The sequence below is a fragment of the Pelophylax lessonae genome, assembly GCF_965119305.1.
Source record: "Pelophylax lessonae genome assembly, chromosome: 1".
Lineage (NCBI taxonomy): Eukaryota > Metazoa > Chordata > Amphibia > Anura > Ranidae > Pelophylax > Pelophylax lessonae.
In genome coordinates this window covers 366,342,697-366,358,736 of record NC_138768.1, presented here as the reverse complement: position 1 = coordinate 366,358,736, position 16,040 = coordinate 366,342,697, and the positions used below count along the sequence as shown (strand labels likewise).

Genomic DNA, 16,040 nt, shown 5'->3' with positions numbered 1-16,040 from the left:
TAAAAATAAAAAAAAAAACTTGATTCCATTCAGGCAGGAATAGTGCTGTTTTAAATGCTTAAAGTGAACAAAAAAAGTCCTATTTCTTTAAATAACATGCTTTTGGGGTGTTCTAATCCTGCCTGTGAAGTGATGCAGCAGCACACAAAGGAAAAAAGTCTTAAAATTACCTGCAAATAACATGCCATTGACAGCTTCTTTGTTTTTAAACCCTCAAAGGGCCTGCTATGTATTTTTGGGACTTTTGGAGAGGTCTTTTTTTTTTTTTTTTTTGTCATCAATGGGATTTCTATTGCCAGAAATTTAAACTGTACCACTTGTTTTTCTTCGACCCCCCCCCCTTTCGCCCCCAAATACAGTATGTACCAGACCATTTGAGTCTGGTATAGATATTTAAGTGATATCTAAAAAAAAAAGTGTGAGCCACTCATAATGCAACCTACAGTATCTCACAAAAGTGAGTACACCCCTCACATTTTTTAAAAGTTTTTATTATATCTTTTCATGTGACAACACTGAAGAAATTACACATTGCTACAATGTAAAGTAGTGAGTGTACAGCTTACAGTGTAAATTTGCGGTCCCCTCAAAATAACTCATCACACAGCCATTAATGTCTAAACTGCTGGCAACAAAAGTGAGTACACCCCTAAGTCAAAATGTCGAAATTGGGCCCAAAATGTCAATATTTTGTGTGGCCACCATTTTTTTCCAGCATTGCCTTAACCCTCTTTGGCATGGAGTACACCAGAGCTTCCCAGTTCACCACTGGAGTCAATGTGAATACATCATGGAGCTTGTGGATGTTAGAAACCTTGCGCTCCTCCACCTTCTGTTTGAGAATGCCCCACAGACGCTCAATAGACTTTAGGTCTGGAGACATGCTTGGCCAGTTCATCACCTTTACCCTCGCCTTCTTTAGCAAGGCAGTGATCATCTTGGAGGTGTGTTTGGGGTCGTTATCATGTTGGAATACTGCCCTGTGGCCCAGTCTTTGAAGGGAGGGAATCATGCTCTGCTTCAGTATGTCACAGTACATATTGGCATTCATGGTTCCCTCAATGAACTGTAGCTCCGTAGTGCCGGCAGTACTCATGCATCCCAAGAACATGACACTCCCACCACAATGCTTGACTGTATGCAAGACGCACTTATCTTTGTACTCGTCACCTTGTTGCCACCACACACACTTGACCCCATCTGAGCCAAACGTTTATCTTGGTCTCATCAGACCACAGGACATTGTTCCAGTAATCCATGTCCTTAATCTGCTTGTCTTCAGCAAACTGTTTGCAGGCTTCCTTCTGGGATGACAGTCATGCAGACCAATTTGATGCAGTATGCGGCGTATAATCTGAGCAGTGATAGGCTAACCCCCCACCCCTTAAACCTCTGCAGCAATGCTGGCAGCACTCATACCTCTATTTCCCAAAGACAACCTCTGGAAATGACGCGGAGCACATGCACTCAACTTCTTTGGTCGAGCATGGCGAGGCCTGTTCTGAGTGGAACTGTCCTGGTAAACCACTGTATGGTCTTGGCCACCGCGCTGCAGCTCAGTTTCAGGGTCTTGGCAATCTTCTTATAGCCTAGGCCATTTTTATGTAGAGCAACAATTCTTTTTTTCAGATCTTCCGAGAGTTCTTTGTCATGAGGTGCCATGTTGAACTTCCAATGACCAGTGTGAGAGAGTGAAAGTGATAAAACCAAATCCAAATTTAACACACCTGCTTCCCATTCACACCTGAGACCTAAGTTGTAACACTAACAAGTCACATGACACCAGGGAGGGAAAATGGCTATTTGGGCCCAGTTTGGACATTTTCACTTAGGGGTGTACTCACTATTGTTGCCAGTGGTTTAGACATTAATGGCTGTGTGTTGAGTTATTTTGAGGAAACAGCAAATTTACACTGTTATACAAGACGTACACTCACTACTTTACATGGTAGCAAAATGTTATTTCTTCAGTGTTGTCACATGAAAAGATGTAATTAAATACTGTTTTTTATTTATTTTTTTAGTATTATTTGGCAATACTGAAAAATGTGAGGGGTGCTCTAACTTTTGTGAGATACTGTATAGTTATCCAGTTGTACCATTAACCCTCCAATTGCTGGGAAGCTATCTAACATAATTTACACACATGCAGCATTCCTACAGCTATTGATAGTTCCTTGAAATATGTCCTGCTTAATCTATGTTAGATAGCTTCCCAGCATTTGGAGGGTTAATGGTACAACAGGCTAAATATAAGGTACATTATGAGTGTCTTTTAGCAGGGAAAGCGTTAATTGCACAGAAGGATAATGCTCTGTAGAATGCAAATGTATGCAGTATTCCTACAGCTATTGGCAGCTTCTTAAACTATCTCTTGCTTAATCTATGTTACATAGCCTCACAGTATTTGGAGGGTTAATGGTACAACAGGACAAGTATAGGTTACCTTATGAGTGCCTTTTAGCAGGGAGAGGGTTATTGAACAGAAGGCTAATGTTCTGTAGAATGCAAATATATATGCATTATCCCTAGAGCTATTACCCTGATACAGTGTCAGTCCTATAAGGCTATGGACTGAGCCCAATCTGGGCTGTATTTGCAGTGTATATCAGCTCTATCACTTGTGGGGTAGTCATTTTTAAATACCCAATAAGCTCTTTTTACATTGTATATCTCCAAGAGACTTTTATCCATCATTAGTCCCAGCAAAGTGTCCTTTCCCACATAGGCTCTGAGTTTTTTTTTAGGGGATAGAGTTACAGGGGGGTTAGGTGGGATATAGGGAGGGAGGGTGAGCCAATATAATAGGGGGGGGGTGCTAGGGAGGGGGGCTTCTTGGTTTTTTGTTTTGCACTGGAACTGTTAGACGTTTATACATATGTTTTTTTTTAAATTAATACATATTTCTGTATTAATCTATAGCAGGTGTCAGATCCGTAGTTCCTTTGTTTTGGTTTAATTGTTAGCATTGCCCTCACTCAAGGTGACCTCTGAGGTCATCCAGTGTTGCAGTGTCCAATCATACCACTACTTATCTGGTGAAACCTATGGAAGCTGCAAAAGAAAAATGTTCCTCTCACCCTCCATTTCCACTGTATAGAAGTCAGCCCATAGCACAACCTACAGAGAGGAGGATAAACTGCACTTGGCTACTGATGACCTGCAAAGCTCAGTTGCAGCAGCACCCTAATGAGGCCAGTTAGCATCAAAAAAGCTCCTTCCCTTTTTACATCTCCCCCTCTACAACATTCTCCAGCATATTTTCAATATTTGCAGCCTGTAACAGTAGTAAGTGTCATAACAGTGTGTGAAATCAGAGGCTTAGGGGGTCAAGTGGGGAAGGGAATTATGGGGCCATGCTAAAGAGGGTCAAGCAAAGGTTTCTCCTATGCCCATTTCACTTTCTCCTGCAGTGTTCTTCCCAAGGCAGATGTCTCCTGCTGCATTCACCAAAATATCCGTGGCCTATATTGGCAAGGAGGAAAATCTTACAAAAGATTTTAGACCCTTGGGATCAAGCAAGATCATGGGACCACACCAAGCGAACGTTTGAACCTCTGCAGAATTCTCCTACTCCCACTTCACTGTTTCTAACTGTCCTCCCCAAAGCAGCTGCTGAATCAGAAGGAAAACATGTTCCCAAATCACTCCAATGCCCAGGGCCTTAAAGTCAGTTTGGTAAAACTACTGTCTTTGTAGCTGCCTCTATTCAAGCAAATGGAATCAGCTCTTATTTAAAAGTTTATAGCTTATACTATACCCCAATGACAATTATCCAGATGCCAATTTTTTGCCAAGAAGGGCCTTTTACCAGCATGTGATATGTAATGTGTCTAGGAACATACTGTTAGTGGCAGGTAGTGTTGGGCGAACGGTTTGGCCTGAGTAAGAGTTCGGGCTATACATTGGCTGTTTGTCTGTTTGGTAAACATCTGAATTGTCAGGGTGTTCAGCCGCTTGTTCCATCCGCTGTACGACCACAATGCACTGCGCTGCGGCACAGTGCATTGGAAGCGCTAATTGGCTGAAGCAATGAAGCTTTGCCCAGTCAGGGCACTGTCAGAGCCAAGACAGTGTCATGATGACTCTATCCAAACATGGCTTATTGTCAAAATCCACCCCACCGTTTATAAATATTTTCCCCATAGTGGCCATTTGAAGCGTGATATTGGTGTGGAGAGAGATAGAACAGGGCACTGTTTAGTGCTACTAGCAAGTTAGTGTGCTATAGCGGGCTACTGTGATGCTATTATGAGGGTAAAGTATCAGTTTAGAGTACAGTGTGAGTGTAGTTTGACCGTTCATTTTTAATGTAGTGTCATTTTATTTTGTCAGGGCAGTTTTCCTACAGTACATTTCAGTGTATTACTGCACGTGTAACATAGTATATTGCAGTGCGTTAGTGCACGTTTAACACAGTATATTGTAGTGCATTAGTGCACTTTTACTGCAGGAATTTTAATTGCGTATTCGCACCTTTACTGCAGTATATTGCACTGCATTGGTGTACGTATGACAGTGTATATTTCAGTGCGTTATTGCACGTTTACCGCAGTATATTGCAGTGCATTATTGCACAATTAAAGCAGCATATTTTATTGCATTGGTGCAAGTTTACCGCAGTATTTTGCAGGGTGTTAGTGCACATTAATTCAGTTTGTTTCAGTGCATTATTGCACATTTAATGCAGTATATTGCAGTTTGTTAGTGCACATTTAAGGCAGTATATTTCAGTGCGTTGTTGCAGGTTTATCACAGTATATGGCAGTGCATTAGTGCACGTTTAATGCACTATATTTCAGTGAATTATTGCATGTTTACCGCTGTATATTTCAGTGCGTTGTGCACATTTAATGCAGTATAATTTAGTGCATTATTGTAGGTTTACCACAGTTTATTGTGGTGTTTTATTGCACATTTAATGAAGTATATTTCAGTGCAGTATAATTCAGTGCATGTTTCATGCAGTATATTGTAGTGCGTCAGTGGAGTGTGTCTGTGTAGTGAGTACTCAAGTTTAAGAGCACCCAAAGCATCACTTTCCATTGATTAAAGTGCATTAATTTACACATTTCCCTGTCTTTATTACATTTTGTTAATTTAACCTCCCACCATTCAGCCCATTGGCAAGAGCACCTAAAAGCCACACATAATGGACACAATTCTGCTCCTCCTCACTCCTCACCTTTCTGGTCTATCCCAGCTATACCCCATAACCTCTCAGCAGCCTTCTCTGACAGGGATGATTGTATAGTGCAGGGTGTCATAGGTCTTTGCAGCACATCTGCCAGTAGCACAGCACCAGCTGTATACTATAGCAGGAAAATTGCTCTGCCCCATTTGCTGCAGCGAAAAAAAAATACAGTCACTGCAGTCCACATGCCCAGCATCTAAATTCAAACTTGTCAAAGCTGCTGGCTTTACAACTCCTGCCTTTCCGTCTGGTGGATTTCGGCCCCTTCCGTGAATTTGAAGGCTGTGCTGTACCACAATGGCAGGTTCCTAGTTGCTATTTATTTTCATGTAAGGCAATTCCAGCTCTGTTTATCACGTGCAAGGCAATGTTGTGGCATCATTGGGCAAGGCAGTCAGCCACAAGGTCCACGTTACAGCTGACACGTTTCTAGCAAGCATGTCAGGGACACTATGTTTCATTTACAGCACACTGGGTAACTCTGCTTGCAAATTGGAAGGATGCAGGACAAAGCTTAGTGCTGCAACTTGGTGTGCCACAACGTCACCATACAGCTAGTGGTGATTTGTCAGCTCCCCCCTCCTCCTCTTCCATGCCCTCCTCTGAATTGTCCTATGAACCTCCTTACCCCCTAAGCATTTATTGGACTATTCAATGAGTCAGGCTAAAAGGTTCCATGCAGTGCTTCAGCTGGTCTGTCTAGGGGACAGGAGCCAAACCAGAGCAGAGATTGTTGCAGCTCTGCAGGGGCAGACCCAGAGATAGTTCATGCCATGCCTGCTGGAGCCAGAAATGGTGTTGGATGATAATGGCACAAACCTCCTGTCTGCCCTTAGAAAGGTAAAGTTAACTTATGTGCCATGCCTGGCACATATCCTCAATTTGGTGGTGCAGCATTTCTTAAATAGGTACCCAGGGCTGGAAGATCTGCTAAAGCAGGCCAGAAGAGTCTGTAGCCATTTCAGGCAGTCATACACAGCCAGTGCTCGGTTGGCTGAAATTCAGTGGGAATTCCACCTGCCCGTAAATCACCCGGTTTGTGACATGACCACCAGGTGGAACTTGAAGTTGGCAATGCTGCAGTGGCTGCACATGCAGTGGAAGGGCCATCCACAAGTACCTGTGTCAGTATAGCACAATGACAGGCTCAGGCTAGCTTTTTTCCCCCACACCAATGGCTGCTGATAAAGGATGCATGGAATATACTGTCACCATTTGAGGAGGCCACAAGGATGGTGAACTGTGACAATGCATGCATCATTGACACAGTCCCTGTTGTGTTCCTGCTAGAGCAAACTCTGTTTGGCATTATTTTACAGGGCACTCAAGGCAGAGCAGCGGAAGGAAGAGAAGGACTTCCTTACCTCTCAAGGCCTACTTTATGCAGACACCATTCTAGCGATGCCACAGAACACACAAGAGAAGGAGGATTCTGGCAGTTTTGGAGACATTAAAACAAGGGAAGACATAAGTTAACCATTAACAGATGGTTTTCCATCACCAGAACCCTTGGGAGTAGTACATGGCTGGGAGGAGGCAGTTCCAGAGACTGTAATCCTTAGTGACTCAGAGGATCCTGCTTCTCATGCCTTTGCAAACTTGCGATGCATGAACTCCCTCATTCTTCAAAGCCTGCAAAAGTACCAAAGAATATGTGGCATCAAGGATCACTGTTGGCTGGCAACCCTCCTTGACCACCATTACAAGGGGAAAGTCTCGGAACTCATCCCATCCCCAAAGAGGGGTCTCTTGAGGACACCTTAAAGAGGAGTTTATGTAACGCCTTTCCCGACTCTGGTAGGTTACAGTCTTGTGGAAAACATAGTTCTGAGAAATCTTTTAGTCAAGAGAGGATCGGTGGAGACGGGGGCTGCATAGTGATGCATTTCAAAAATATTTTACTCCTCGGCACCCAGGGCTGCCAGCTTCCACAACCTTTTCAGCATCATCTGCATCACATGGTGGGAGATTATCTAGGGGCACAAACAGACATGGAGAGCTTTCCAGTTGAAGAGCCCCTGGGTTACTTGGTCATGAGAATAGACCACTGGCCAGAACTTGCCCAGTATGCAATTAATCTTCTGGGTTGCCCTGCATCCAGCATGCTTTCTGAACAGGCATTCAGTGCTGCTGGAGGTTTTGTGACAGATAAGAGTGCATGTCTGTCCACAGACTCCGAGGACAAGCTGACATTTATCAGAATTATTCAGTCCTGGATTAGCAGCAGCTATCAAGCCCATGATGCCAATGCCACTGATTAAGTGCTTTTTGGATCTTGAATCTCTGAAAGACTGTCTAGGCTGCCTAACTTTGTGATTGTTGATTCCATCTGGAATACTTTTTTTGGTGTAGGCTTCATAGGCACAATTAACACCCATAGAACAATTTTCCACACCTGTTTGACAGGTGTATATCATTTCAATTTTTGACAGCAAGGCTTATTCTTGTTTTCATCAAGAGTACCTCTATAGGGTTACAGTGTGAAGGCACCACCAACACCCAAAGCCCAATTTTTCCACCCCTGTTACTTCCATCCAAAGTCTGTGAAAGAGACACCAGAATTTATCCAGAATATCTCTAATCTTGTTCCGAGTGCACTAAATTGTGGCCTCATCATACAGACTGGCTCCCCAAGCCATTGTTTATAAAATAAAGAAAGCTTGAATGGAAATGTCATTTTATTTGGCTTTATAAATGTCATTATTGCTTCAGCAGGTTCTATACACAGTACAGATGTGCCACTTTACAGGCAGACTAAGGGGACCCCCCCCCCCCAGGCACTATATTTAAAGGAATTTTTCATTTTTATAGTTTCACTTTAGCCACTTGCCGACCGCCCGTCGCAGATATACTACGGCAGGCTGGCTCGGCTGCGCAAATTGCCGTGCCCATGTGTTGCGCTTATATGGGGATACGTTAGAGGGGAAGCTGATCTGTGAGGCCGGTGGCTGCGATTGCTGCTGGGCACCCGCGATCACTCTCTGGGCACCCGCGATCACTCCCTGGTTCTATCAGTTATCATCACAGGGCTCCTGTGTTCATCCTATTTAGGAACACAGGTCCCTATGTTGATCCAATAATCCCATCCCCTTCACAGTTTCGAAAACACCCCCTAGGCTCACATTTAACCCTTTGATCGCCCCTGGGTTAACCCCTTCCCTGCCAGTGTCATTACAGTAACAGTGCATATTTTTTAGCACTGATTACTGTAATAATGTCACTGGTCCCCCAAAAGTGTCAAAAAAGTAATTTAGGGGTCTAATATGTCCACCGCAATGTCGCAGTCCTGCTAAAAATCGCTGATCACCACCATTACTAGTAAAAAAAATAAAAATAAATAAAAATGACATAAATCTTTCCCCTAGTTTGAAGACACGATAGGTTTTGCGCAAACCAATCAAAATACGCTTATTGGGATTTTTTTTTTACCAAAAATATGTAGCAGAATACAAATTGACCTAAAATGATGAAAACATTTGATTTTTTAATTTTTTTCGGGAATGTTATATAGCAGGTGAAACGGGACAACCAATTGAAACATTGCAGCACATGGACATACCCCCTACCTTATAAATAGACCTGAGCTGGCGGACATTTCACATTCTGCTTTTTGTCAGTGTAGGGAGAGGTCTGCTGTGTGTGAAGTGGGGTGTTATCTGAGTATAATTTTTTACGTGTATTTGTGTCCTGCAACAATATTGCCTCTTTTGCTGCGTTTACTCTGCTACACACAGTGCCAAACTCACTGGCCAATTTTTTGAACAACTGGTGTGATAAACCAGTGGCCCCCAATACCACATATTGAAGTGGGGTGTTATCTGAGTATACTTGCATAAGTGTATTTGTGTCCTGGAACAATATTGCCTCTTTTGCTGCATTTACTCTGCTACACACAGTGCCAAACTCACTGGCCAATTTTTTGTACAACTGGTGTGATAAACCAGTGGCCCCCCAATACCACATATTGAAGTGGGTGTTATCTGAGTATACTTGTATAAGTGTATTTGTATCCTGCAACAATGTTGCCTCTTTTGCTGCATTAACTCTGCTACACACAGTGCCAAACTTACTGGCCAATTTTTGTACAACTGGTGTGATAGACCAGTGGCCCCCCAATACCACATATTGAAGTGGGGTGTTATTTAACAGTATACTTTTCTAAGAGTGTATTTTAGTCCTGCAAAAATTTGGCCTCTTTTGCTGCGTTAACTGTGCTACACACAGTGACAACAGTTACTGGCCAATTATTTGTAGAACTGGTGTGATAAACCTGTGGCTCCCCAATACCACCGATTAAAGCGGGGTGTTATATACCTTGTTCCATATATACTGCACTTCTCAAGAGACTTTTGTCACAGGGTAATTTAAAAAATAACAGGCAGAGGAAGAGGTAGGCCCTTTCGCAGGGGAGGTAGGGGTAGGGCAGGAGCAGTAGGCCGGAGCCAAAGTGTGACGTTTCAGAAGGTGCATTCGATTACGTCAAAGGATGCACCAGACTTGGTTGAGTGGCTCACTCAGCCTTCCTCTTCTGCACCCTCCTAATCTTCTCTATTTGCACCCTCTTCACTCTCTGCTGTGTGCACCCCCAAAGACACCACCACCAACGCCATCACCATATACCCTCCGTTTGAGTCACTGGAATTATTTTCTGATCCATTACAAGACATTTACGATGTGCAGTCATTGTTGGCATCCGATCAGGAAGAGGAGGTAGCAACAGCCGCCACTCAGCAGTCTGACGACAGTACCCAGATCAGCCCAAGGAGGTTGGTCCCCGCTGTTTCTGCCTACTCCGAGATCTCAAATGTTAGTGGTGGGGAAGGCGAAGTGGATGATGACGTGTCTATGGACATCACATGGGTGCCCACAAGAGAGGAAGAGGAGGGGAGTTCAGAAGGAAGAGACCGACCAGCAAATATGGAGGAGAAGCAGGCAGAACTTGCGAGGGACAAAGCAGACTGCAAATGTATCAGGAGCAAGCCATCAACAATGTACGGTCACATCTGGCGCTCCAAGGACGCCGGCACATGGCTCCGCAGTGTGGGCTTTTTTAATGTGTCTGCTTCTGACAACAGATTTGCCATCTGCAGCCTTTGCAGTCAACGCATAAGTCACGGTAAGCCCAACACTCATCTAGGGACGACCGCCTAAAGAAGGCACTTGAACTCCCATCATCGAGCCCAGTGGGAGCAACGCCGTCAGAACCCACAAAGCCACACTCCAGGCTCTCACCGTCCAGCCTCTTCTCCTGCTCCTTCTCCTCTCTCCTCACAATTGTCCTCCACTCCACCTTCCATCATGCCTATACTGGCCGACACTTATTTCTCTATCCTGTCAATGCCTACCTTCAGCCACAGAATACAAAGTTCTTAGCTGTCAGGTAAACGCATGTGGGCTAATTTTTGGGGCCTTTCATGGCCGACACTTACTTATTTATCCTGTGAATGCCTAATGTACCTTCAGCCACAGAATACAACGTTCTTAGCTGTCAGGTAAACCCATGTGGGCTAATTTTTGGGGCCTTTTATGGTTGACACTTACTTCTGTATCCTGTGAATGCCTAATGTACCTCCAGCCACAGAATACAACGTTCTTAGCTGTCAGGTAAACCCATGTGGGCTAACTTTTTGGGGCCTTTCAAGGCCGACACTTACTTATTTATCCTGTGAATGCCTAATGTACCATCAGCCACAGAATACAACGTTCTTAGCTGTCAGGTAAACGCATGTGGGCTAATTTTTGGGGCCTGTACTGGCTGACACTTACTTCTTTACCCTGTGAATGCCTAATTTTTCAGACTGGAATTGAAAATCAATGGGTCTGTAAACATTCCACCAAATTGTGGAATGGATGCGAACCCATTTTACAGATGTGTGAATGGACCCTATATGTATTTGACATGTATTTACCGGCTGCTGTCATCAGTTCTGGCTGATATAGGAAAAAAGAAAAAAAAACATTTTTTTTTCTGTAAAAAAAAAGAAAAAAAAATTTTTTAGGGCAACTTTTTCCAATTGTAATACTTCAGTTATGACATTGTCCATGTGGTGGGACTATTTGTGCACAGCTAGTAAGTCTTTTGTGGCTGCAAATATGACCTAAAGGTTTTTAAAGTTCACCTCCCATTAAAGTCAATGGGGCCAGCCGCAAACTTGCAGTTCGCAGACATTTGAGAAAGTTTGCGGCTAACGTTCGCAAACCGCCCCGGCTGATGTTCGTCCATCATTATTTGCAAACTGTGCACCGATTGCTAATCAATAGACAACACAAATCATCTATATTAATAAAACGCATATGTCCCTGCGTCCGCTTTCCGTGTGTCCGTGATATTGCACTACTGCGCATGTGCTGAAAGAACAGCCGTTGGGACGCAGAGAATACCGCTGCGGGAAAATTGCTGTCACGGGCAAACCAAAGGTGCTGGAGACCCCAAAATTGTACCGCAGGTGGCCAAGACACTCCCCTACAGCTGAGAAAAATTTCGGGGTTCGGGGATGAAAGGGCGTGGAACATTGACCCCGAGAGCTGGGCCTCCCCCCGCCATAGACTCCAATGTTAAACCTGGTCACCTCGCGGTTAGGTCACGGCCCGGTTCTCGGGGTCACTGCTCCGCCCTTTCATCCCCGAACCCCTAAATTTTTCTCAGCTGTAGGGGAGTGTCTTGGCCACCTGCGGTACAATTTTGGGGTCTCCAGCACCTTTGGTTCGCCCGTGACAGCAATTTTCCCGGGAGGGGAGGTGGTGGTGTATTTGGGTGTCTTTTCCTATTAAATGATCCACTGTTCTGTGTGTGTCAGGAGCTCCCCCCTCCTCTCTGATTTCCTGCCCTCACATCTCCCCCACACCAATCTCCAACCCGACATTTATCGTTCAATCCCCCCCATACACTACAATCCCCTCCCCTCCATACATTAAGATCCCCTCCCTCCCCCATACACTACAATCCCCTCCCTCCCTCATACACTACAATCCCCTCCCCCCATACACTACAATCCCCTCCCCCCATACAATACAATCCCCTCCCCTCCATACAAAACAATCCCCTCCCTCCCCCATACACTACAATCCCCTCCCTCCCTCATACACTACAATCCCCTCCCCCCATACACTACAATCCCCTCCCCCCATACAATACAATCCCCTCCCTCCCCCATACACTACAATTCCCTCCCTCCCCCATACACTACAATCCCCTCCCTCCCCCACACTACAATCCCCTCCCTCCCCCCACACTACAATCCCCTCCCCCCCAACACACTACAATCCCCTCCCTCCCCCCACTACAATCCCCACCCCCCCCACGCTACAATCCTCTCCCTCCCCATACACTGTAGAACCCCTCCCCCATACACTGTAGAGCCCCTCCCCCACCTGCGGTACAATTTTGGGGTCTCCAGCACCTTTGGTTCGACCCGTGACAGCAATTTTCCCGGGAGGGGAGGTGGTGGTGTATTTGGGTGTCTTTTCCTATTAAATGATCCACTGTTCTGTGTGTGTCAGGAGCTCCCCTCCTCTCTGATTTCCTGCCCTCACATCTCCCCTCCCCCACACCAATCTCCAACCCGACATTTATCGTTCAATCCCCCCATACACTACAATCCCCTCCCCTCCATACATTACAATCCCCTCCCTCCCCCATACACTACAATCCCCTCCCTCCCTCATACACTACAATCCCCTCCCCCCATACACTACAATCCCCTCCCCCCATACAATACAATCCCCTCCCCTCCATACAATACAATCCCCTCCCTCCTCCATACACTACAATCCCCTCCCTCCCTCATACACTACAATCCCCTCCCCCCATACACTACAATCCCCTCCCCCCATACAATACAATCCCCTCCCCCCATACAATACAATCCCCTCCCTCCCCCATACACTACAATTCCCTCCCTCCCCCATACACTACAATCCCCTCCCTCCCCCACACTACAATCCCCTCCCTCCCCCACACTACAATCCTCTCCCTCCCTCCCCCCACACTACAATCCCCTCCCTTCCCCAACACACTACAATCCCCTCCCTCCGCCCTGAACTACAATACCCTCCCTCCCCCTCACGCTTCAATCCCCTCTCTCCCCCATACACTGTAGAACCCCTCCCCCATACACTGCAGAACCCCTCCCCCATACACTATAATCTCCCCCCCATACACTACAATCCCCTCTGTCCCCCCATACACTACAATCCCCTCCCTCCTCCATACACTACAATCCCCTCCCTCCTCCATACACTACAATCCCCTCCCTCCTCCATACACTACAATCCCCTCCCTCCCCCCCAAACACTACAATCCTCTCCCTCCCCCCACACTACAATCCCCTCCCTCCCCGATACACTACAATCCCCTCCCTTCCCCAACACACTACAATCCCCTCCCCATACACTACAATCCCCTCCCTTCCCCAACACACTACAATCCCCTCCCCCCCAACACACTACAATCCCCTCCCTCCCCCCACTACAATCCCCTCCCCCCCACGCTACAATCCTCTCCCTCCCCATACACTGTAGAACCCCTCCCCCATACACTGTAGAGCCCCTCCCCCATACACTATAATAACCCCCCATTCACTACAATCCCCTCCGTCCCCCCATACACTACAATCCCCTCCCTCCCCCATACACTACAGTCCCCTCCCCCATACACTACAATCCCCTCCCTTGGCCCCATACACTACTATCCCCTCCCTCCCTTTCACACTACAATCCCCTCCCCCCCACACTACAATCCCCTCCCTCCCCCCAACACTACAATCCCCTCCCTCCCCCCACACTACAATCCCCTCCCTTCCCCATACACTACAATCCCCTCCCTTCCCCAACACACTACAATCCCCTCCTCCCAACACACTACAATCCCCTCCCTCCCCCCACCCATGCTTCAATCCCCTCCCTCCCCCATACACTGTAGAACCCATCCCCCATACACTATAATCTCCCCCCCCATACACTACAATCCCCTCTGTCCCCCCATACACTACAATCCCCTCCCCCATACACTACAATCCCCTCCCTCCCCCATACACTACAATCCCCTCCCCCATACACTACAATCCCCTCCCTCCCCCATACACTACAATCCCCCCATACACTACAGTCCCCTCTCCCCCCCACACACTACAATCCCCTCCCTCCCCCACACACTACAATCCCCTCCCTCCCCCATACACTGCAATCCCCTCCCTCCCCATACACTATAATCCCCTCCCCCCATACACTATAATCCCATCCCCCCATACACTACAATCCCCTCCCACCCATACACTACAATTTCCTCTCTCCCTCCCTCCCCCCCACACTACAATCCCCTCCCTCCCCCAACACTACAATCCCCTCCCTCCCCCCACACTACAATCCCCTCCCTTCCCCATACACTACAATCCCCTACCTTCCCCAAAACACTACAATCCCCTCCCTTCCCCAACACACTACAATCCCCTCCCCCCCAACACACTACAATCCCCTCCCTCCCCCCCACTACAATCCCCTCCCTCTCCCCACCCACGCTTCAATCCCCTCCCTCCCCCATACACTGTAGAACCCATCCCCCCATGCACTGTAGAACCCCTCCCCCATACACTATAATCCCCCCCCATACACTACAATCCCCTCTGTCCCCCCATACACTACAATCCCCTCCCTCCCCATACACTACAATCCCCTCCCCCCATACACTACAATCCCCTCCCTCCCCCCACACTACAATCCCCTCCCTCCCCCATACACTACAATCCCCTCCCCTCCACATACACTACAATCCCCTCCCCATACACTACAATCCCCTACCTTCCCCAACACACTACAATCCCCTCCCCCTCAACACACTACAATCTCCCCCCCATATATATAGCTCCTTCTGTTCTAAGTATACTAAATAAAAAAAAAAAAATATATATATATATATATATATATATATATCTCCTTCTGTTCTAAGTATACTAAATAATCTATACATATAAAGTACAAGTGTCTCTGCGTCCAGTCCCTGTGTGTGTGGGATTGCGCTACTGCGCATGTGCCCCACGGACAGCCGTTGGGACTTGGAGCGCAGAGACTTCGGGCAGTCGGGCAAAACTATTGGAAGCGGTTGGTGTGCGCAGGTGCGCGCTCGCGTGGACTTACTGCTAAGTCTGTTTTTACAAATGTTTGACCACATATGTTCTAGCGCCCGTTAATTTAACGGGCTTAATGTCTAGTTAATAATAAACAAGTGGATTTAGGTTACCTTGAAAAATGAACCTTGATTGGTTGAGTTATTTTGCTCTGTACATTATTCAGTTTTTTTACTAATGAGGTTTGAAAATGTTGTATGACAGTGCCACCTTATTTAATTTATTTATATAGAACATAGTTCATGCAAGGTTAACTGTGAAGCCAGGTATATTTTTTTTAAAGAAGAAAAAAACAATGTAAGTTATAATGCTGCAAGAACATGCTAGTATCATATCTTGATGGTGTTTTAAATGACTAAGATATAGCTACCTATCTAGTTAAGTGTTATTATTTACATGGTCATATTTGTCTTTAGGTGTTGATGAAGGAACTATTATTGACATTTTAACAAAAAGGACCAATCAACAACGCCAAGAAATTAAAGTTGCTTACAAGAAGCAAACTGGAAAGGTAATGTATAGAAATGCAATGATACTTACATATTATTAAACCCCTTCTGTGTCTCTCTTGCATTTTTAGTATGCTGCATTGAATCCAACAGTCCTTCTCTTTCTTCCCTCTACCACGAAGACCTTCTCTGGACTCACTCCCCTAGACCTAGTAGACACAAGGGAGATGGAGTGGGTATCCTCCTATCCTCACAGAGCACCTTTCAGGTTCTTTA

The 16,040-nt window shown here is 46.0% G+C and overlaps 1 protein-coding gene across 1 annotated transcript in view; it reads left to right on the top strand.

The window, feature by feature from the left end:
- The window catches only part of LOC309564256 (annexin A1-like), an 82,829-nt gene that overhangs the window by 25,092 nt on the left and 41,697 nt on the right, over positions 1-16,040 (top strand). Inside the window, exon 3 of the mRNA XM_082268881.1 lies at positions 15,732-15,826. Coding sequence (XP_082125007.1) covers positions 15,732-15,826 — 95 coding nt within the window. The remainder of the gene's footprint in view (positions 1-15,731; positions 15,827-16,040) is intronic.